Source organism: Lycorma delicatula, chromosome 10 (genome assembly GCF_047948215.1).
Source record: "Lycorma delicatula isolate Av1 chromosome 10, ASM4794821v1, whole genome shotgun sequence".
NCBI lineage: Eukaryota > Metazoa > Arthropoda > Insecta > Hemiptera > Fulgoridae > Lycorma > Lycorma delicatula.
In genome coordinates, this window is record NC_134464.1 from 25051041 (window position 1) to 25071605 (window position 20565).

Consider the following 20565-nt stretch of genomic DNA (forward strand, 5'->3'; position numbering starts at 1 on the left):
TAGTAATCTATATAAACAGTTTCAATAATTATTCATTTTCTCAGGTTTTAATTGTATGCAAATTATAACCCATCAGTTTTACCTAATTAGGTGTGAAGAGTCAAGGACCCAGCCCTTTTCAGAACTGTCAAGTTTTTACAAATTTTCAAAAATATATTTGTTAAAAATGTTTAGTTCTTCTAACTGTAGAATTTTAATTTTCATTTTTAAAGGTGGTTTGGAGTAGCAAGGGATTCCAAATCTCTTATAAATCATTGAATTTGAACATGTCTTTGAAAAATAATGTGTTTTCAAAATAAGTTTTGAGTGTCGCAGAATTTAAACTTTTATTAATAAAGGAACCAGAAAACTGGGGATTGTGGTTATGCAACAGAACTTAAACTTTTGATATCATAAAGTTTATTCTTAGTTTGTAGAAGCAAGACACTTGGAAAAATAATGGAGTGAATTCTCAACATTTTCAGGGATTTGTTATTTTTATTTTTATTTATAATGAAAATAATATCCAAAATTAATTTTTTTTAATGGGTTAAATAAAGATTAAGGATTATATAGAATGAGAAAAATTATTAATATTTATATTTTTAATTTATAATTATGATTTTTCTCTGAAAATATTACTTTAAAAAACTTTTCATGACTTTAATCCATTAAGTCTGTTAGTTTCATACACAAATTAATTCTAATTGGAAAGATAATTTTGCTGTCTAATAAATTATTTTAACATCTTTTTGAGATCATACACACCTTGATGGTTATATTTTATAAAATAATTGGTAGAACAATTGCATATGATTATATACATAACATTAATAATCAAAAAATAAAACATCTGAGGTAAATTGGTTGACTGAATGACTTAAAAAACAAAGGATTCTAGACCAGTATATCATATGTATTCTATATCTTAAGGCATTATTGTAAAGTTCGTTAATTTGTAATAAATAATTTTAAAATTAATGCATTGCGAGTTAAATTCACAGTAGATATGTGCATTACAATGGAGAGCAAGATTTTTCTTGTTCTGATAAGCTGTGCTTATCAAATTAAACAAATGGGATTAGAAGCAAAGGGCTCCAATTTTTTTTTTAACAACTTGAAGTTAGATTTTTTACTTTTCTTGAAGGTTGGTAAAAGAATACATTTGAAAAACCAGTGGTTCAAATATCACAATATTTTGATTTTTGTTAGTTTAGGGCAAGAGACTAAAAATACTAGAAGGCAATAGCCCCAAATTTGTTTCACTTTATTTGTATTATATTTGTCGTTGAAATTTTTCTGTTTGAAAAAAAATGGTATGAAGATTATAATACATCATCTCAATTTTTGCATTCATCTATCTCAAAATACATTCTATGTTTTCAATGTCAAAAATCTTTTACTTGTTCTTGTTGGTAGAATCTATTTTGTACAGGAAAGTTTGATAAAAAAAATTTCACTCCCAGAAACAGAAAACTTTAAGAATTACCATTTGTTATTTGTATTACTTTTATTCTTGTTAAATTTATGATCAGACGAGTGACTATTAAGGTTTTTTCTTCCTGAAGTAGATTATTCATTTTGAAAAATAACAGTTTGAATACTGTAACATTTTTTTTTCTATTGAGAGGGCTTGAGGACTAGAGGGCTAGGAGCAGTGGCTTTTGAAAAAGAACAGTTTAAATATGCAATATTTATAATTTTCTTAAGGAGTCTGAAGACAAGTATACCACTTCATCAATCATTATTTTTTTTTTTTAATATTTTGTTTTAAACATTACAATACTTTAAATCTTACTCAAGTTAATGGGAAGTTTGCAGGGAGTTTAGATTCAATTTTGAGGATGAGCTTACATTTCTGTTCCTGTACTCATAACCTTCAAATTTTTGGGATTGTGTGATAACATTTTTTCAAAATGAACTAATATTTATTCTATATTATCATAAAGATGGATAGGTCAAATGATATAATTTGTGTGTAACTACATCAGAAGTGAAAAGCAGTTTTTAGATACTGAAGGAATTTATCAGATCTGTAATTCTTAAGATTACACACTGATCTGCTAATAGTTTAGTTAATACTCTTAAACACATTTATATGCTCAGTATATGTTGTATTTGCCACTTGATCTGTATCTATTAGTAACTTTATTTTTAAATAACTCATTCTTTGCTGCATTTTACTTGTCTGGAAATAATAAATAAATATATAAGGTGGTAACAATAAATAGTTGGTAAAAGTTATCATTTCAACCTTTGAAGAAATATTCATTTTTTTCCCTGTAAAGTTGAGATTACTTTAAAATTTATAAATTAATCACCCCTCCCCTAAATGTAAGTTTGTTTGAAAACATTCATGAAATGGTTTTTAGTTCTTACAAGAGTTAAAATGAAGTTAAAAATAAATTTTTCCCCTTGGCTTTAAAATTGCTGATTAGTTCTCAAAGAAATAAAGTCCAAACAATATATCTTGTTAAAACGGAAATATTTCTAAGAACTATACAGTTTGTTATGGAAATGTTGAGAAACTGCCTTTCTATCATACTTTTGTCAGAAAAATAATAATGAAAATTTCTCAACAAAAAAATTCCCTAAAATTATTATGTTACTGATTTAAATACTTTGTCTGTCCCCAAAGCTTGTTAAATTTTCACTGAATATTATATCATGTTCTCCGTTATTGATTATTTTTATCGCAGTATTCTTTTGTCATAGGAGATGATGAACAGAGTGATTGGTTTGGTGAAGTCGGAGGTGCAGTGGGTGGCAGTCGTAGTCTAGTGGAGGATTCTGATCGTGATGAAGATATGGAGCCATCATTCCAAGCAATATTAACAGCAAATCATTTAACAACTGATTTTAATAGCGATGATCAAAACAGAATGTGCAGATTTGTTACTGAAGGAATGGTAAGTATGATTTTGTTTATATTATTCAAACATTAAAGAAGGGTAACCATGAATTTATTTATAAAATATTTGTAAATAGCTCAGTTTAATTCTGTCTTCTAACTTTAATCCTTTATTCTAATGATATGTTTCAGAAACAAGTTCCCCTTGTCAGATGTAAATATTTCAAATTCATTATATTGAAATTTATAAATAAAATAAAAATAAATGCTCATAATTATTCATGATCACAAATGTTAATGGTAGCAGAATATCAAATTTGTTCTGTCATGATATTCATACTATATCTGTGAATAACGGTATTATATAAATTAGTAAAGTTGAACAGCAGTTGTTCTTTCTGAACAATGATTCCATTTTATTATTATAATTGAAAATATACATAACAAACTTTACTTTAAATATATAAATAAATATTTTTTTAAACCTAATAGCTTACCAAATGGGTTCTCCTTTTTTGGTTATTTTTGTTTAATTTATATACTGAATTTTAAAAACAAAATTGTTTTAAAAACAAAATTGTTTTTAGTATTATTTATATTCAAAATAACACTCTATTTTGGAAACAATGTGTTGACTGTGTTTTATAATACACAATGTGTATTAACATCTAATAAATCTTAATGAATTAACTCCTTTTATTAAAGCTGAAAATGAATATCTAAAAGCAAAGTAAAATATAAATTTTCTAGTTAGAAAAATTGAAAAAATAAACTGTGAAACTGATAGTGAAAATTTAACCAATTCATGAGTAATATGACCATTCATTGTACATAAGTACAATGAATGTACTTATACAATAGTTATTCTTAGTCCTACAAACTAAATACAGATTACATGATTACAAAAGGGCTTTGTTAATCTAGTTAGTTTTATTAACATTATTTATGTAACTGACATGATTAATAGACCCTCTATAGATACACCCTAAATAATAAGCAAAAATTAGATAAACAATTAATGCATGTATGGGTTTCTCGAAAAACTATAAAATGACCTTATTGATAATATATTCTTTTAATTAATTTTCATTATAAAACAACATTACTAAGTTAAAAAAAAAAGATATTGAAGTTACAAACATTTAAAATTGCAAACACATACATACCAAAACCCTGGCCCTTAAAGCTATTGCTGAGTCAGCAGTAGATTTAAGGGTGTTAACATTTTTTAAATTTTATTTAATACAAATTTTTTTCTTTCCTTTTTTATGGAAAAGATTCAGTTTTTCATATCATATTGTTGAAAATAAATTCCTTTTGATAATTATATTATTATTTATCTCCTATAGGTCATTGAAACTGAATAGTAGAAATTTTCAAAGATTTTATAACAAAAAACGTTGTGAATATAAGATAAAACAAATATTTACCAGCGATCAAGAAAAAGCAAACCTCTGTAGCCAAGGCAACTTCATTTTTATAGATAATTATGATTATTCTATATGGTTAACAGGTTATTTTCTATATAACCAATCACATCCTGGAAATAATAGAATGCAATTAGGAAAAACCAGCCCCCGCCCCATGTCATGTCATATGATGCAGTTTTATTGCAAATGGAAATGAATATATCACTATAATCTATAAGGAGAATATACCAATCAAGAGTTTTCCTACAATAAATCAAATTCTAAATGGGAGAAAATCAAAAGATAGATTACTAACTAATTAGTATTTTATAAAACGGCTAATAGTATTTTAAATGAGTAGATTGTATCACAGATATAATTTTTTTCTCTTTTATACTAATGTTATTAAATATAATAAAATTATAATATCAGAAGAATAAATAATTAGTAACAACTCCAGAAAATTTTAAGTAGATTATAAACATATAATAGGTTATATTCTTAAACACATAAGGCTATACTCTATTGTAACACATTTGTATATATTTTTTCTTATCATATTCTGTATATCTTTCAATTTTCTGCATTTATAAAATATGAATTATGTTTTCATTCAGTAATCCTGATGTATCATCTGCAAAATTTTATAATCTCTTAACATGAACGATAAACAGAAATCAGAAGAATGTTTGTACACTTTATCTCTTCGAATGCAATAGTCACCCACCCCCTTGTTTTCAAATTCCTTATTATTTTAGATAGAAACGTTCATTTATAAAACTTTAAATAAGTTATATTTTAAGTTTACAAGATCAGTATTGTTATTATTAATTTCATTTCTCTGGTATTATCAAATATGTTTTCTTTTTTTCATAATTCCTGTTCCAAAAGCCTTTGGAATTTGTTATTTGAGAAAAATTTATTGGTTCTATTTTTTCTTCTCATAATCATGTCATTTTTAGGAAACTTTGTTGCTGATGGTTTATATCTTTTTTTTTTTTAGACACGTGGTGGAAGAGAAATTCGTGGTGGAAGGCGACGTGTCCGTGGTGAAAAACCAAGTTTTAGCATTCTTACTTCTGCCAATGAGAAATTATCACGATTTTTACAAGATCCTGCCCAATCTGAGCTCAGGTTAATATGTTTTTATTTCAGATAATGTTACTATTTTCCTTGTGTACTTTTTTGAACAATTTCAGAATAATATAAAGAAAGACCAATATTATATATCTATAATAGTTAGATATAACCATCATAATAGTTAGACCAATAGTTATATCTATATATCCATCAGTTTTATACAAACTAAGCTGAATTGAAAAATTAACATTAAACAGTTTTTTTAGTGTAACATCAGGTATCATTCTTCAATATCACTTGTATTTATTACAAATTGTTGTTAGATTCTATTACTGTTATTCAAGACATTAGCCCTATATCACTCAGGTACATCAGAGTATTGTTAATAATAAAAGTAAGAGTGTACTGTTCAAATGATGATTAGAACTCATGTTCTAATATTCATGAGTGTGTTTTTATAATATAAACACTAATTTTTGGTAAGTTAAAAGAACATCCATGTAACGAGTTAGTCATGCATTTATGTTTGATTGTGAATATAGACAGTTAAAATCCTTTGTTCTGCATTCAGAATTCAACAAACTGATTCATGAAACAAATACTGCAAGACAAAAATAACAATAGTAATTCATTGAACATTGTGGAAAAATAGTAAAGTCTAAATTTTTTGATGAAACATTTGAATGAGTATTGCTCATGTGGTAGTACTACTTTTAGATCTGCCTTGTACTATGTTTTATATGCAGTATTTCATGTATAATAAGTGTGCAATGTAAAAAAGTTACTTAGAAATAATCATTTTAAAAAATACAGTATCTATTACAACATTTTAATGATTGTAATTTTTGCTTTTACAGATTATTTTTTTTTTTAATGTTGCAGGTTGCATCCAATGCAAAAAAATGAAAGAGATCAATTGGGGTATTTAGCTGAATTGTATTCACTAAATATGAAACTGACAGAAACTTCTCGTAAAGGATTAACGTGTCCTGTACTAACCAAGACTAGGTATTTACTTTAAGTTAATTAGTGAAAATGAAATTCACATCCATCATCATAATTATTTCATTGTAATTTGTTTCTGCACTGAAAATTTTTGATTTGTTATAAATTAATAAAAATTGTTAATTGTTTTTTTAGTGGTTAGCTATTATCTATATATAGCCTTTATTTTATTGATGCAAAATATTTTGGTTATGTGTTTTGTGAGTAAAAATATCAACCTAAGCTTTTATTTTTGTTGATCTGTTACCATTCACATGAAAACACTAGACATTCACTCTTGTGTGTATATTTACTGTAACGCGTATATCTACAGTATTGTTATTGGCCAAAATACTGTTATACTATTATTCTTTATGTTAATAATGCTGAATTTTTATGCTTCCTTTTTGTATTAATTTTATATTTTAAGAGCATGAAGAGATGTTTTTGTTTACAATTTTATATGACATTTATAATTTTTATATTCTGCCTGAACAGATTAAATATAAGTTGTTATAAAATAAGTTTTTGTCTTTATATTATACTTTTGTTAAAAGATTCCAGCAAGTTCAGAATATAAAGTGGAAATAAAAAACTGCTTTTTCTAATTTCAACTTTCTTATAAATGGTTTAAAGATTAATTTTATAATAGATTATCATAGAACTTTTTTGTAGGCATTCATGCTAATTATTAATTTACTCTTCGATTTGCATATTCATGGAAATTAGGTGAACCAAGCTTATTCTTTATTTACCCTTGTTTTAGATTGCATATTGAAAGTTGATACACAGATTTTTATGTGTTTGCCCAACCATTACCACCTCACCAACCTTCCAATTATTATTATTTGCATTTAAGTAGTAACATAATTATCTCCTTTATATCTTAATGTACTGATGTAGTGGGGTGAAAATTTTTACTCCAAAGTGCATAGAATGCTTATTTGCAGTTAATTTATTTTAGCTTTTATTCAACGTGTGATATCACACTACAAAATTGATTATTTGAAAGTTGAGAAGTAAAGAGATTATTTGCTTCTTTTCCTTGAAGAATTTTTTATTTATTAATAAGGAATGTAAATATTCACTCAGTAAATATATAAAATTAATCTCTTTACACACACACACTTATGCGCTTACCCTTTCTGTAACCAAATTTTTTTATTATACTTATTTTTTTAAATATTTTACTTCAGAAACATTTCAGTAATTAGTAAATCTTTATCAATAATTTAGATCCATTTTTAAATCATTCAAAAGATAGTGAGCGTATTAGAAAGCATGAGTGGCGATAATATATGTTCAGACAACAACAAATAGCTTGATAGACTAATCAGCAGATGTCTGTAAACAGCTTCTTATTGTGCTATCTGCTTCCTGTAATGAAGGTGAAGTCATGAGATCTCACAGTTTTCTGAAAAAAGTAGTACTTGATTTGATGATGTGCCAGTCCACATTCTTGTTTTATGATAAAGCAGATGTTATCTTGTGGGGCCTCTTGCTCACTTAATTAATTCAGCTCTGGAATGTTTTTAAAAGTTAAACTTCTTTATAAAATTGAACCATTTGAAAAGTCTTCCTACCGATTTATTTAAAATTAACCGATTCTTTTTTTATGTAAACATTGTTTTTCAGTTGATGAATTTTTAAATAACAATAATAACACAATTTATCTGTATCCTGTTCAGTGTGCTCAGCATAGTTTTCAATAGCAACTTGTGCCTGATTGCAAAATATTTTGCAGTAATTTTTTAAATTGAATGTATTTATCATAACATTATTTCATTTGTTAGTATTTATATAATTTATATGAACTTTAGTAAGATCTATTTTTAATCTATTATATTTACCTTATGTTGACATGATCTTGATCTATATAATGTATTATTATGTTTTGATCTAAATAAAGATTTATTTAATCTTCCTCAATCACGTTCCACTTTCTTTCCCTTTATCTTAGTTTATGTTTCATGTTCATACTGGAGTACATTTCCACATAACATTTTACAAGTATCTTTTTCAAGTCAAACTTTACAATGTAATAACTGTTTTTCTTTTAAATTCTTCCTTAGCTACCACTATTCTTATTTTTTTTGTATTTTCACTTTTTCAGACTTATGTTATAAAATCTCTATTTTGCTTGTTTAATTCTTCTTTCTTTTTGTATAGACTTATCAGCTTCTACCCCTTTGTTTGTCTAATTCATTTGTATTTCATATCCTGTCACAATATTTTCTAAATTTGAAACCGTTTCTTCTACAAACTTGTGCAATTTGTTTTCCTCCTACACTGATCCTTTCATTTTCTTCTTGAGCATTTAAATTACTTCTTCAGTATACATATTAAGCAAGGTCAGTAAATAGGCATCATCCTTGCTTCATTAGAGAATTATGTGTTTCTTTAATAAACATTCTCAATATTCTTTAACCAGTATTTAATTTCTTTAATCTATATTCTCTTTATAGATTTACTTTTGGCTTTAAGTATTTGTATTATTTTATATCATTATATAGTTAAATGTTTTTTCCTTATAAAAATACATGTGCCCTTCCTTTAGCTCTTTATAAATACCTCTTTCTTCTGTAATGATTTGCTCCATTTTTTTTTCTCTTATATTTAATATATAAATTAGTGTTTGTATTGATATTGGGGATGTACATGTTACATATAAATTAATCTTTTTTCTTCTAGCAACACAATGAGGGTTGAACATGTTTCACTAGCTAGGTTGCATACATTAAGTGACTTCAAAAGACGCAGGAAAGCTCCTCCAAGTGGCCACTTCACTGCACCTGGTAATAACTATTTTACATTATTTATACAATACTTGCTGCTTTGTCTGCACATGCATGTAACAGTTCAGATCAATAAGTCTATCCTAACAATAAAATAAAATGATGATATTATGTTAGTAATTCATTTTATTTTACAAGTGCATTTTTGGAGGTATCTCCATTATCGTTTCTCTTATTAAATAACAGTTAATTTAAAAAATTAAATATTTTCTGATAAATAGAGTTAAATTGCATGGAAGACTTTGGAGGAAAGTAATACATCAGTTTTGTCCATTAATTTTTATTCTTAATATTTAACACATGTTGAATATTTAAAATTCAATATTATGTAATATAAGAACTGCAGATAAGAAGTATGTCTAAATAGTGGAGGTTTTTTAAATTAACTTTAAAAAAGTACATCGTGAATTATTGCATTGACTCAAGTAACAAATTTACAAGTCATATTTGATTCTGCATACGTTTGATGTGAACCAATAACCAGTCACAGATCAGTATATCTTTTCAAGATATTTGGTACAACATTGAATCAGATTTTAATAATTGTAATTTGAAGATGTTTCAGTAATTAAAGAAACAAATGATTATAGAAAAATTATTATTTATTCAATGAAAATGAAATTAATGCTACTTTTCTTCAGCATAATCCTCAGCTAGATTTAGGTATTTGTCTAATCTTTCTGTGAACTTTCTTATTCCAGTAGTAAATTGTTCACCTTGGTACCATTCTTGATCCACTCATTGTTGCTGAACTCAGTGCCATGTAAAAACTCTTTGGGAGGATCAAACAAAAAAAAATCTAATGGTACAAGATCAGGGCTATAAGTTTGATTTATCAGCACCTCCTAACTCAGCTTTTAAACAGCTTCCCTTGTCTTTTGAGCAGTAAGAGACCTGTAATTATCATGCAGAAGAATTATGCCTTTTTGAGAGAACTACGACCTTCCCTCCTTATTGTTGGGTTTCACTTTATTTTCTTGCTCATCACAGTAATACTTTGTGCTGATCATCCATTGTTCTTACAAATAATCACAATAAATTGAACCTTTATAGTCTAAAATCATCAGTACCATCACTATATTGGCTAAAGCATCGGTTTTGTATTTTTGTGTGGTGGGTAAATTTGTATGATTTCACATTCCATACTCTTGCATTTGGATTCTGACTAAAAATTAAGAATCCAAGTTTCAAGACAAGTTACTCATATGCAATTACCTTCAGCTAAAAGCCATTGTTTAAGTTCTGTACAAATGTTAATTCAAATGTCTTTGTGATTTTGAGTCTACCATCTCAAAACCTACCTTGAAAATATTTTGCAGTAATTCAGCTTATCATAGTCAATGGAATGGACATTGCCAATACTTGCATACAAATTTCAGTAATTTCCTAAATCTTTATCCATCTGTCCTCACAAATAGGATCGTTAATGCAATTTTGTGAATTATCTGAAAACTTCCATCAGTCAATTTTACTGTGATGAAAATTGGTGATAGTTGTTCTGCCCAGTTTAAATTATTTAATCCGCTAATGAATTTTAACCAGTTATACATTTTCAGAAAATAGATATTTTATCACATTGTGCGGATCTTCTAGGGCATATGTTTCAAGCAGACCTTACCTTTTTAAATCAGAAAAGTGGTTGTAATAATGGAGATTCTTTTCAAATAGCTTATATTTTGTATGTTAGGTGCCATTTTGATTGTCAGCAGTTTCAATTTATTCTATGAAATAGTTTTTTCCTATTGTCATTTGTCCATTTTAATGACCCTCATATGTTATTCAAAAGCTCTCAAATATTAGCAGAGTTCATTTATAATTATTCATGCTCATAAATTGTATTTATCATGAAGTAACAAAAAAAAAAAAAAACTTGTAATTCCTTTTTATTTATATACATTATTTTTATTACTACACTCTTAATTCTGCTACATTACAATAGTTTTAAATTAAATTTGTTTTTTAATAAGTTTTTTATAATAAATCACTTATTTATTATCTATTTATTTCATTACTTATTTTATGGAAATGATTTTTCTACAATACATATCTACTTGCTAAATAACTCATGTTCCTCAAAAAAGAAACACATCTTAAAACACTTGAATACTATAAAATATATTAACATACAAAACACACTGTAATAATATAAGTGTAAATAAGCAGACACTAAATAAGGAGTTCAATTCATTCACACACACACTTTTTGACCACAGTCTTTCATTATTGTTTACCTAATTTTAAAAAACCACTGGCTGTAACATCAGCATATACCAGTTTAAAAACAACACTACCAGTTGCTGAGGATCACTGGTATCACTTAGGACAATCCCAAAGATGATTGAAAACATTTTGAAGTAAGTTTTTTTTTAAAACATTTGATTTTACAGTAAGTTCAGTGTGGTAGTTACAAAAAGTTCCAAATAACACAATCTGAAAGAAAGTGACTTATGTGTACCACTGATAACTATTATACTCAAGGAATTCACCTACCATATAAAAACAATTGCTAAGCAGAAAATTCTTTCATAAAAAAAAAAGAAGTATAAATTGTTTGAGTTTATGAAATACATTATGGAATTTTTAGCAAATTCCTTGGGGGCCAAAACTCATTGCCTTAACTGATAAATAAAAGTGCATTATAGTTCAACTGAGTTACTAGAATACTCCTCACATTAAAAAGTTTTAAAAACCTGATACAGTTTAGTATATTTTAACTGGTCTGTCAACTGCAGGAATTTGTAAATCAAATCTGTAGGTCATTAATATTTATTAGTTTTTGGTGGTAGCAAATTAATAAAATAGAAAATGAAGTCATTTATTAAAATGAAGCTCTCTTAGTTATTTTAATTTTTCTTATTTCAGAACTAGTAAATAACACAAGTAGCGGTGGATCAGAGACGAGCCAGAATAATAAACTTTCATCAGCTCATAGTAGTTATAATGTGGCAATATCTCATCCTAGTGGTGTAAAAGCGGTGGTTGGTAATAGTTTTGTTGATCAACATAGTTCTAATACTAGTACTGGAAATTCAGCAACAAGTTTAATGGATTCAGCACATTATAATGTTATTTATCAGTCCAGTTTCGGATACAAATCTAGCTAGGTATACTTTAGATTACTTATTTTCATTATGTATATCTATTTGTGCATGCACGTGTGTGTGTGTGTGTGTTGTACATGCATTGTGTTAGTACATGCAGGCATGGTCACAGTGCACATAAATTATATTTTAAGTTATATTAATAATTCAAATTTTGTTTGGAATGAATTTATGTTGTAGTGGAATTTCTATGTTATTTTGTTTGGAATGAATTTATGTTGTAGTGCAGTTTCTATGTTATTATGATGAACAAAGTTTTCATACTGCTGTTTATCATTAGAAAAAATTAATAAAATCTGCATATGCAAACTCTTAAGTAAGCGTAAGTAAATTTCTTTTTAGATTGATTTAAAAAGAAATAAATAAACAGATACAGACCAATCTCCTTAGACTTTAATTTCATTAAATTTTTGGAAAACCTTAATAGCGGAATTGTTTAATTCTTGGATAAGTACAGTATATTTTCTAATTTATAATTTGGCTTCAGTAGAGTGTAGGAAATAGAGATGGAAAAATAGTGGTGTAAATATTAAATATGCAATTGCAAAAATAGTACAATACGTTGTTGAAAAATTTAGATGGAAAAAGTCTGTTGTTCCTGTATTTATTGATCTTCCTAATGCCTTAGACATAGTCAGTCATTCTCTTTTACTTAAAAAAACTTCATAAAATTGGAATGAGGCATTAACTCTAGAATTGATAAGGATTATTTAAAACATAGACAACATGTAATGAACATTGGAGTACCACAGGGTACTGTTAGGACCACTGTTATTTATTATTTATATAAATGACATTTTTAATGTAAACTCAGATGATTCCATAATTATTTCCTATGCTAATGACACAGCAGAATTATGAGCATCTAAAAATTGAAATAATGTAAAATATAAGTTACAGCATTTCTTAAATGGTATAAAAATTTGGTTAGATATCTTCAAATATAAGTAAAAGAGTTTGCATAACTTTTTCCAATCACCATGATCTTTTACTCATAGGTTTTGAATTAAGCTAAATAATGAAACTAATAAAGGGTTGAAAATACAAGTATTTAGGATTATTTGTGGATCAACATCTGAGATGGGATTTTCAAATAGCAATTTTATTACAAAGGACAAAATCAAAACTTATATATTATGTAGGCTAAAAAAGAAATTATTACACATACTTCGTCTATGGTCATGAACGGATTTTACTATAACATTGTGAAATTCAGGATAATTGCTTAGGGGTAGTTTAAACAAATCACTTTTAGTATTTATAATGGTATCATAAATTTAAAAATTGTATGTTGTGTACATGTCAAAGTTATCAAAATAACTCAAATGATTTCTACCAATAACATTATTCATCAGAATCTTAAACAAAAATATGCTTTTGAATCTTTATATCTTCATTATAGTAGTTTTTTAAAATTATATTTACAAAATGTTCTAATTACAAGATATAAATCTTGTAATCAGTTACCTAAAGTCTCTATTGAAAAACCAAAAAACCCATGTGTACAAGTCTGTTATATATTTCAGTAAACTTGTGAATATTTATAAAACTTTGATATTGAGAAATGTTAAAAAATTATTGTTGACTCCTTCTCCAATTCTTTTTGGTTCAGAATAAATAAGTACTTTAAGAATAGTTTTATTTTGTTAATTGAGAGTAGATAAATCACACATACAACTATGTAAAGAACTAGAAACTTGTATTTTAATAAATTCATTTTGTATATAGATTAAGAATTTTTTTTATTAATCTAAGTACAGTTAAGTTACTCTAATTGTTTGTGATCTTATTATTAAGTTTTTTATGTATCAGGCTGCGTACAGATGCCTATGTGCGTATCTGTAGGATAAATATGTATATAACTTTGTATGTATGTACAGGAACATTCAATAATTAGAGACAAATTGATGTAGAAATGAAACAGTTTGTAGGAGGAGTTTTGTACTTTCATGAATTTAGGTTGGCATCACTGGGATGAGCTGAGTACAGCTGATGGATAAAAATTTTTTTGTTTTTAACCTCAATATTGTATTTAACAATGGCGTGTTCGCTGGAAGTTTCCACATTAGATGAACAATGTTCAGTGATTCTTTTTTTTTTCTTTCTGAAGGTGAAAAATTGCTAAAATCTTTCCTTGAATGATTTTACAGTATGGTGAAAGTTGTATGAACCATAGAAATTTTTATAAGTGGGTAGAACAGTTCAAATACGGTTGAACCTCAGTGGCTGACAAATAATATCCTGGCTGGCCAGTTGAAATGTCAACTCCTTCGATTGAAACCTGCATTGATGATATTATTCGTGAAGACCGATGTATTACTGTTGAACAAACAGCAAAAACAGTTACAGTAAGTGTTGGCACAGTTCATAATGTTATCAGTAACAAGCTCAAGTACAGAAAAACAAGTGCAAGTTGGGTCCCGAAAGAGTTAACACAACACAAGAAAACAAGACTCAAAGTGTGTACAGACTTGAAAGAATGCTATGAAAGGGAAGGTGATTTTTCTAAACAAGATTTTAATGTGTGATAAAACTTGGGTTCACGATTTTGAACCAGAGTCCAAAAGACAGCATGGAATGGAAGCACAACAGCTCACGTGTCCGAAAGAAATTCAGATAATAAAGAAATTCTTTAATCAGCAAACATGACTGGGAAAAGTCTTGTTGATCGTCTTTTGGGATGCCCAAGGTGTCGTCTTTTGTGATTGTTTGGAAAATCAGCGTACAATAAATAGTGTCTACTACTCAGACATGCTGATGATTAAATTAAAGCCAGCAATGAGAGAAAAACATCACGAATCTCAAAGAAAAAACGTGATATTGCTACACAACAATGCTCACCCTCACACCACCCAGCTGACCCAAGAAACCATTGGAAAAATGGGTTGGGAGATACTACCACATCCTCCCTACAGTCCAGATTTGGCTCCCTTGGATTTTCATTGCTTGGTCCACTCAAGGAGGCATTACGTGGAAAAACATTCAGCAACAACGAGTAGGTCAAAGAATGTGTAGCAAAGTGGCTCAGACAACAAGGCAAAGACTTCTTTGCATCAGGTATAAAAAAATTAGTTCATTATTGGGACAAGTATATTAATATTGGTGGGGATTATGTTGAGAAATAGTAAAAGTCTCATTTAGTAATAACACACAGTTTTTTTTCTACATCAATTTGTCTCATTAATTATTGAATGTCCCCCATATATAGAGATCCTAATAATATCCAGGGAAGCTTCGTGAAGAGCCAAGACTGAAAAAAGCTTGTCAAGTTCAATCGAATGTGGAGGTTCTTCTAATCACTGTGTTCTTCAATTTCAACAGCTTATTGTATCATAAGTTCTTGCCATCATGTCATAAGGATTACTACTTGGAAATTGTATGCCCTTTGTGCAAAGCAGTCAAAGAACACATCCGGATTTGTGGCAAAACAATTCATGGCAGTTGCACCACAATAATGCGCACCTGTTTACACTTCACTGCTTGTTCATAAATTTTTGGCCAAAAACAGCACTGTTATGTCGCCTCAGCCTCTGTATTCGTTGGCCCCCTTGACTTTATCATATTTCTCAAGCTGAAAAGAACTACAAAAGGATGATGTTTAGCAAACATTGAAAAGATAAAGACAGACTCATTGAAGGAGCTAAACGCCATACTGAAAATTGCATTCCAGAGATGCTTTGAAGTTGAAAAAGCAATGGTACAAATGTATTGCACCTGACTGGGAGTACTTTGAAGGTGACAAAATCAGTATTGATGAAAAAGATTTTTTGAGAAACACTAAAATGCCACCACGTATTTTTGATCAAACCTCGTATGTATTGATGAATTAAACAATAAATACAGCAATTAAAGAACCTTTAAGCAATGTGTATTTAATGAAAAATTAGCAAACTTAATTTTCCTGATCTCAATTTTACATTACACGAATTTATGTACTTTTACCTGTGGGTATGAGAGTAAAACACTATCAAAATATTTAGAATTTTTTTAGATTTATTTAACTTTTATGAAAATTTGTGTGATTTTCTTTTGAATAGTTCTAGAATTACTGAAAAATATCACTTCCACTTGCATCAAAAAATTATCAGAACATGAGTTTTGTTATTGTTTTCTTTTACAACTTTTATCATATGTCGGCTCAATAAATGAGAAGCTATCATTGCTAATTTATTGTAACAAAATATTAATTTAATAAAGATAATAAACAATATAATCTGTGTTGCAAGAGTATCAGTTTGGCTTTTCAAATTGGCTTCATTTTACTATTAGATCAGAAATCAGGATTAAATATTTTGCTTGTCATGACTCATAAACAAACCATTGTAGACATATATTAATGCAAACATTTTTATTTAGATTAATGTCCTGTAATATTACAGTATTGAATTACTCTGAATAACAGTAGCATGCAAATTAATCCGAACACAGATGTTATTTAATAAAACATTTTATTTAGAAAAAAATCATACCTGTACAGTTTGTGAATATCTATTAATTAATATGTCCTTTATTCTTAATCACTTCTCATACATGATTTTGGCATTGTTTCAACAACTATACTACACATTTTTTAATTTCTTCATGAAACCATATCAATATTATTGCTTTAAAGAGGTTAATTTTTATAGTACAATTCATTTTTGAAAGTCAGTTTGACTATTGCTCAAAAATTTTCAATTTTGTTTAATCTGTGGAGTTGATTGGACCACATGAGCACTTAATTGTTTCATTCTTTAAAACATTTTCCTCTTTTTTGTAGTAAGTATGGCACGGCACCAAATCTTATTGGAACACTCTGTTACCTTGTGGGAAATTGTTTTGAAGTTGCATCACAACCCTTTTTTCTTCAAAATCTTGATATATCCATCACTTTTCAACATACCATCTACTGGAAGTAATAAACAAGGGCCTTCAAATGTGAAACAGCCTCAAAAAGTTTTTTCTGGGCATGTTTCCCAATTGTTGGATATGAGCGGGTGGTATTTTCATATGATTCTTTTCTAATGCATGGAACCCTTCACTCCTGAACATAGAAATGTAATTTATCAAAAAACATAACATTTTTTTAGTCTTCTTTGGTCTGAAAGAGCGTTTTTTTGCACTTTGCTGGTGTAAAAGTTGCTTTTTAGCTGGCTGACAAGCTTTCCGTCCAGTTGCAAGAAGTAAGCGTCAAACAGTTGTAACATGTAAATTTGTTCCACAAGCTGATAATTCTCAATTTAAGTCCAGAGCAGATAATTTTAGATCAAGTTTCCTTTTTTTCATTAAAAACTGATCCTGGTTAGAGTAGTTTTTCTTTTATGGCAAAATTTGTCTTTCCTTTGAGGTAAAAAGGAACCTGTTTTTTAAATTGTTTTTAAATAACATCTACTGTTCCTAGTCCAACACCATACTCAGAAGCTATTTGTCTTGTCATACTGGTATGCTCTGAAAGAGAAACAATTTTTAAATGCTTTCTTTGAGATACATCCAATTATTTTATATTCAAGACACATAGATACAACATATGAATTTTAATAAAAAAATTAAATAAACTTTAACAAAAAATTATTTATTAGATGAAAATTGCTATATAACCAAAGAACAATAGCCTCACATTACAGACAACTTAAAGAATGAGTGTGGTCAACCAGTGTAGCCACTACATTGAAATAAACAAAAAATCCCTGTGTTCAGATTAATTTGCACATTACTGTATATTATGAGTTATATAACTGAGTTGTTAGTTTTATAAAATGTTATTTTATTTTATTTATTTATTTTTTTTTTCAGGTAGATATTAAGCAATAAGAAGAAAAACTGTGAATTCCATTGATCATCTGTATGTCATCATCTCAAGTATTTTAAATTAGACATTTCTTGTTAACATTAGCACATGTATATGTGCCGAAGGTACATAATATGAACGTACAGTAGTATGTTCATTCTGTACTATTAGTACTCTGTTACCAAAGAGAGTAAATAATTGATAAAATTATATATATTTATAAAAAAAAAAGATGCTACCATCTCATATTATGTTAGATGATTATACATTAATATGAATGAATGTAATAAATTTCTGGAATTGTTAGTTATTTTAAATGATTTTTAATGCATGATAATTTTGTTGATTTACTTCTACTATATCCACAAAATTTTATTTGATTTTAAGGTGTAAGATTATTTAATTGATGGATATTATATTTTAAAATGTATCCATTTCTTTGTTATCAATTAACACATTTTTAACAAGTTAAGATTTTAACAAATTTCTTTATTTTAACATTTTATTTTTTCATATTTATGTGCATTAATCTCATTTCATGCGTTGCATTTTTTCTTGTCATGGTTATTCTTGTTGTTTTTTATTTCTTTTTTTTTGTTATAGTCTAGTACACTTAATGCTGTTCAGAAAGCTGGCAACTTGGTTGCATGACTTACCTGACTGTATTTAATACTTCTGTAGATCAAACATTACCTTCATCACCCCTTTATCCAGTATCCATAAAAATTTAATTAATCAGTAAATTTAACTCATAAAAATTTAATTAAAGTGTCCTCTACACACAAGTATCTATATCAGATTTCTTGGTTTTACATTCACCTGTTACATAGTTGTTAGGCAGAATAGATGCCTATATAAATAATAAATTTTCTCAAAAAATTGGAAAAGAATGAGTATTCAGAATTTTGAATAATAATAGCTGGAGAAGTAAAAGAAGATTTACAGATGATGGATTGGAGCCCCATTTAAAAGATAACTCTTTTTGTACTGAAATTTTAATGGGCCTTAGGATTTTTTTCTATACACAAATCATCATACCAAATTTCTCATGATTATATTATGTTCACCTGTTTCAGTTCAGGGCTATCATTCCATTAAATTTGGTTCAATTTTCATGATTATATGTTCAATAATTCCAGAGGTATTAAACAAAATGGAAGTCATCACACACACAAAATGTTTTACAGAATTTGCCCCTTGGTTTGTTGCAATTTTGGATTTATGGGACCTATACCAGAATATCAGGAAATGTAAAAACTGATTACCCAGAATTTGTCAATATTTTCCGGTCTAACATTCTGCATTATAAAATTATGATCATAAAATTTTTGTGGGGTATTTGAAAAGATTTTTCTGTATTAAACAGTAAGCTTAATGTTTACGTATAATTCACATCTGGATATAAAATCCAAACGTATATTTTTAAATTACTGACTCAAACAAAATAATTCATAATGATTACTTACTGAAATAAACAGATACAGTTTGGCATATATTCAGTAGAGCTCTTAGAAATTTGTCTCTTGCTTGCCAAAATTCTAAGTTTATCAATGTAGAGTTTTTAATATCTTATCCATTTTTCTTTTCTGAAAAATTTCTTTGTTAAAAATATTTTGTCTCATTGTTTTATGTTACTGAAGTCTGGGTAATTATGTATAAAACTATTTAATTAAATCAATTATTTAATAATTTTATAATTACTAATTTTAAATCTTCAGTCGATTCCAGAATTTTATTATCAAGTAACATGAAAAATTTATATCTATGCAAAATAATAATAGATTAGTTAGACAGTGATGTAATTATAATTTATTTGTATACTGTGTTAAAATTTTATTACTGGTAATTCAAATCTAATGTTGTGCATATTTATTGTGAGTGAAATGAGGATTTTCATATTAAATTTTAGATGTTGCAAGGATTCATTTACCTTTTAATATTTTTGTAAATAAGTATAAATTGCAAACAGGAAAATACATATTTTTTTTAATTTATTCTATAATTTTTTTAATGTTATCAGTATTAAATGAATAAATAAAAGAGTTTTATATGGAAAAGAGGCATGAGGTACATTAGTCTGCATCGGTATGTTTTCAACCAAGTGGTAGCTGATAATGATCATTAGAAATTCACTAAGAAGGAATTCATTATTAATCCACTCACCTTCTGAGTGGTGCGAGTCAAAGTAATTGTTTGTTACAAGTATTTCTTACCAGAGTAGGAAATAGATTTTTCTTTTTTTCCAGTTTATTACCTTTTGTAAAATTATTATAATGTCAGATTGATATCACTCTATTTAACTTTGAAATAAGCAAGTTGAGCGACATAGAGCCTGAAAATTTCCTACAATATTCTTATTTGTCTGGAATTATTTGAATATATTAACATTTTGATACTGTTTTAGTAAACAGATTGTGTGTATATTAAATTTATTTAATATACAGGTTATAAAAATTTAACTATTTTTTAGGATTATTACTTATTGTTCAGTTGTTTTTAGCTATTTGACTGTATCTGCATCATAGTGCCTTCCTGCTTATCACTCCAGTCATCCACATGGAGGATCCTTCTTTTGTCCATATCCCTTAGTATGAATCTG

At 27.6% G+C, this 20565-nt stretch overlaps 1 protein-coding gene across 4 annotated transcripts in view; it reads left to right on the plus strand.

Moving 5' to 3' along the window:
* Positions 1-19610, plus strand: part of LOC142331456 (G patch domain-containing protein 2-like) — a 62472-nt gene extending 42862 nt beyond the window's left edge. For all 4 annotated transcript variants that reach the window (XM_075377376.1, XM_075377377.1, XM_075377378.1 and 1 more), the window contains 6 exons: positions 2695-2888; positions 5243-5373; positions 6202-6327; positions 8995-9098; positions 11961-12202; positions 17972-19610. In XM_075377376.1, coding sequence (XP_075233491.1) covers positions 2695-2888; positions 5243-5373; positions 6202-6327; positions 8995-9098; positions 11961-12202 — 797 coding nt within the window. In that variant the 3' untranslated portion in view covers positions 17972-19610. The remainder of the gene's footprint in view (positions 1-2694; positions 2889-5242; positions 5374-6201; positions 6328-8994; positions 9099-11960; positions 12203-17971) is intronic.
* Positions 19611-20565: the final 955 nt, after the last annotated feature.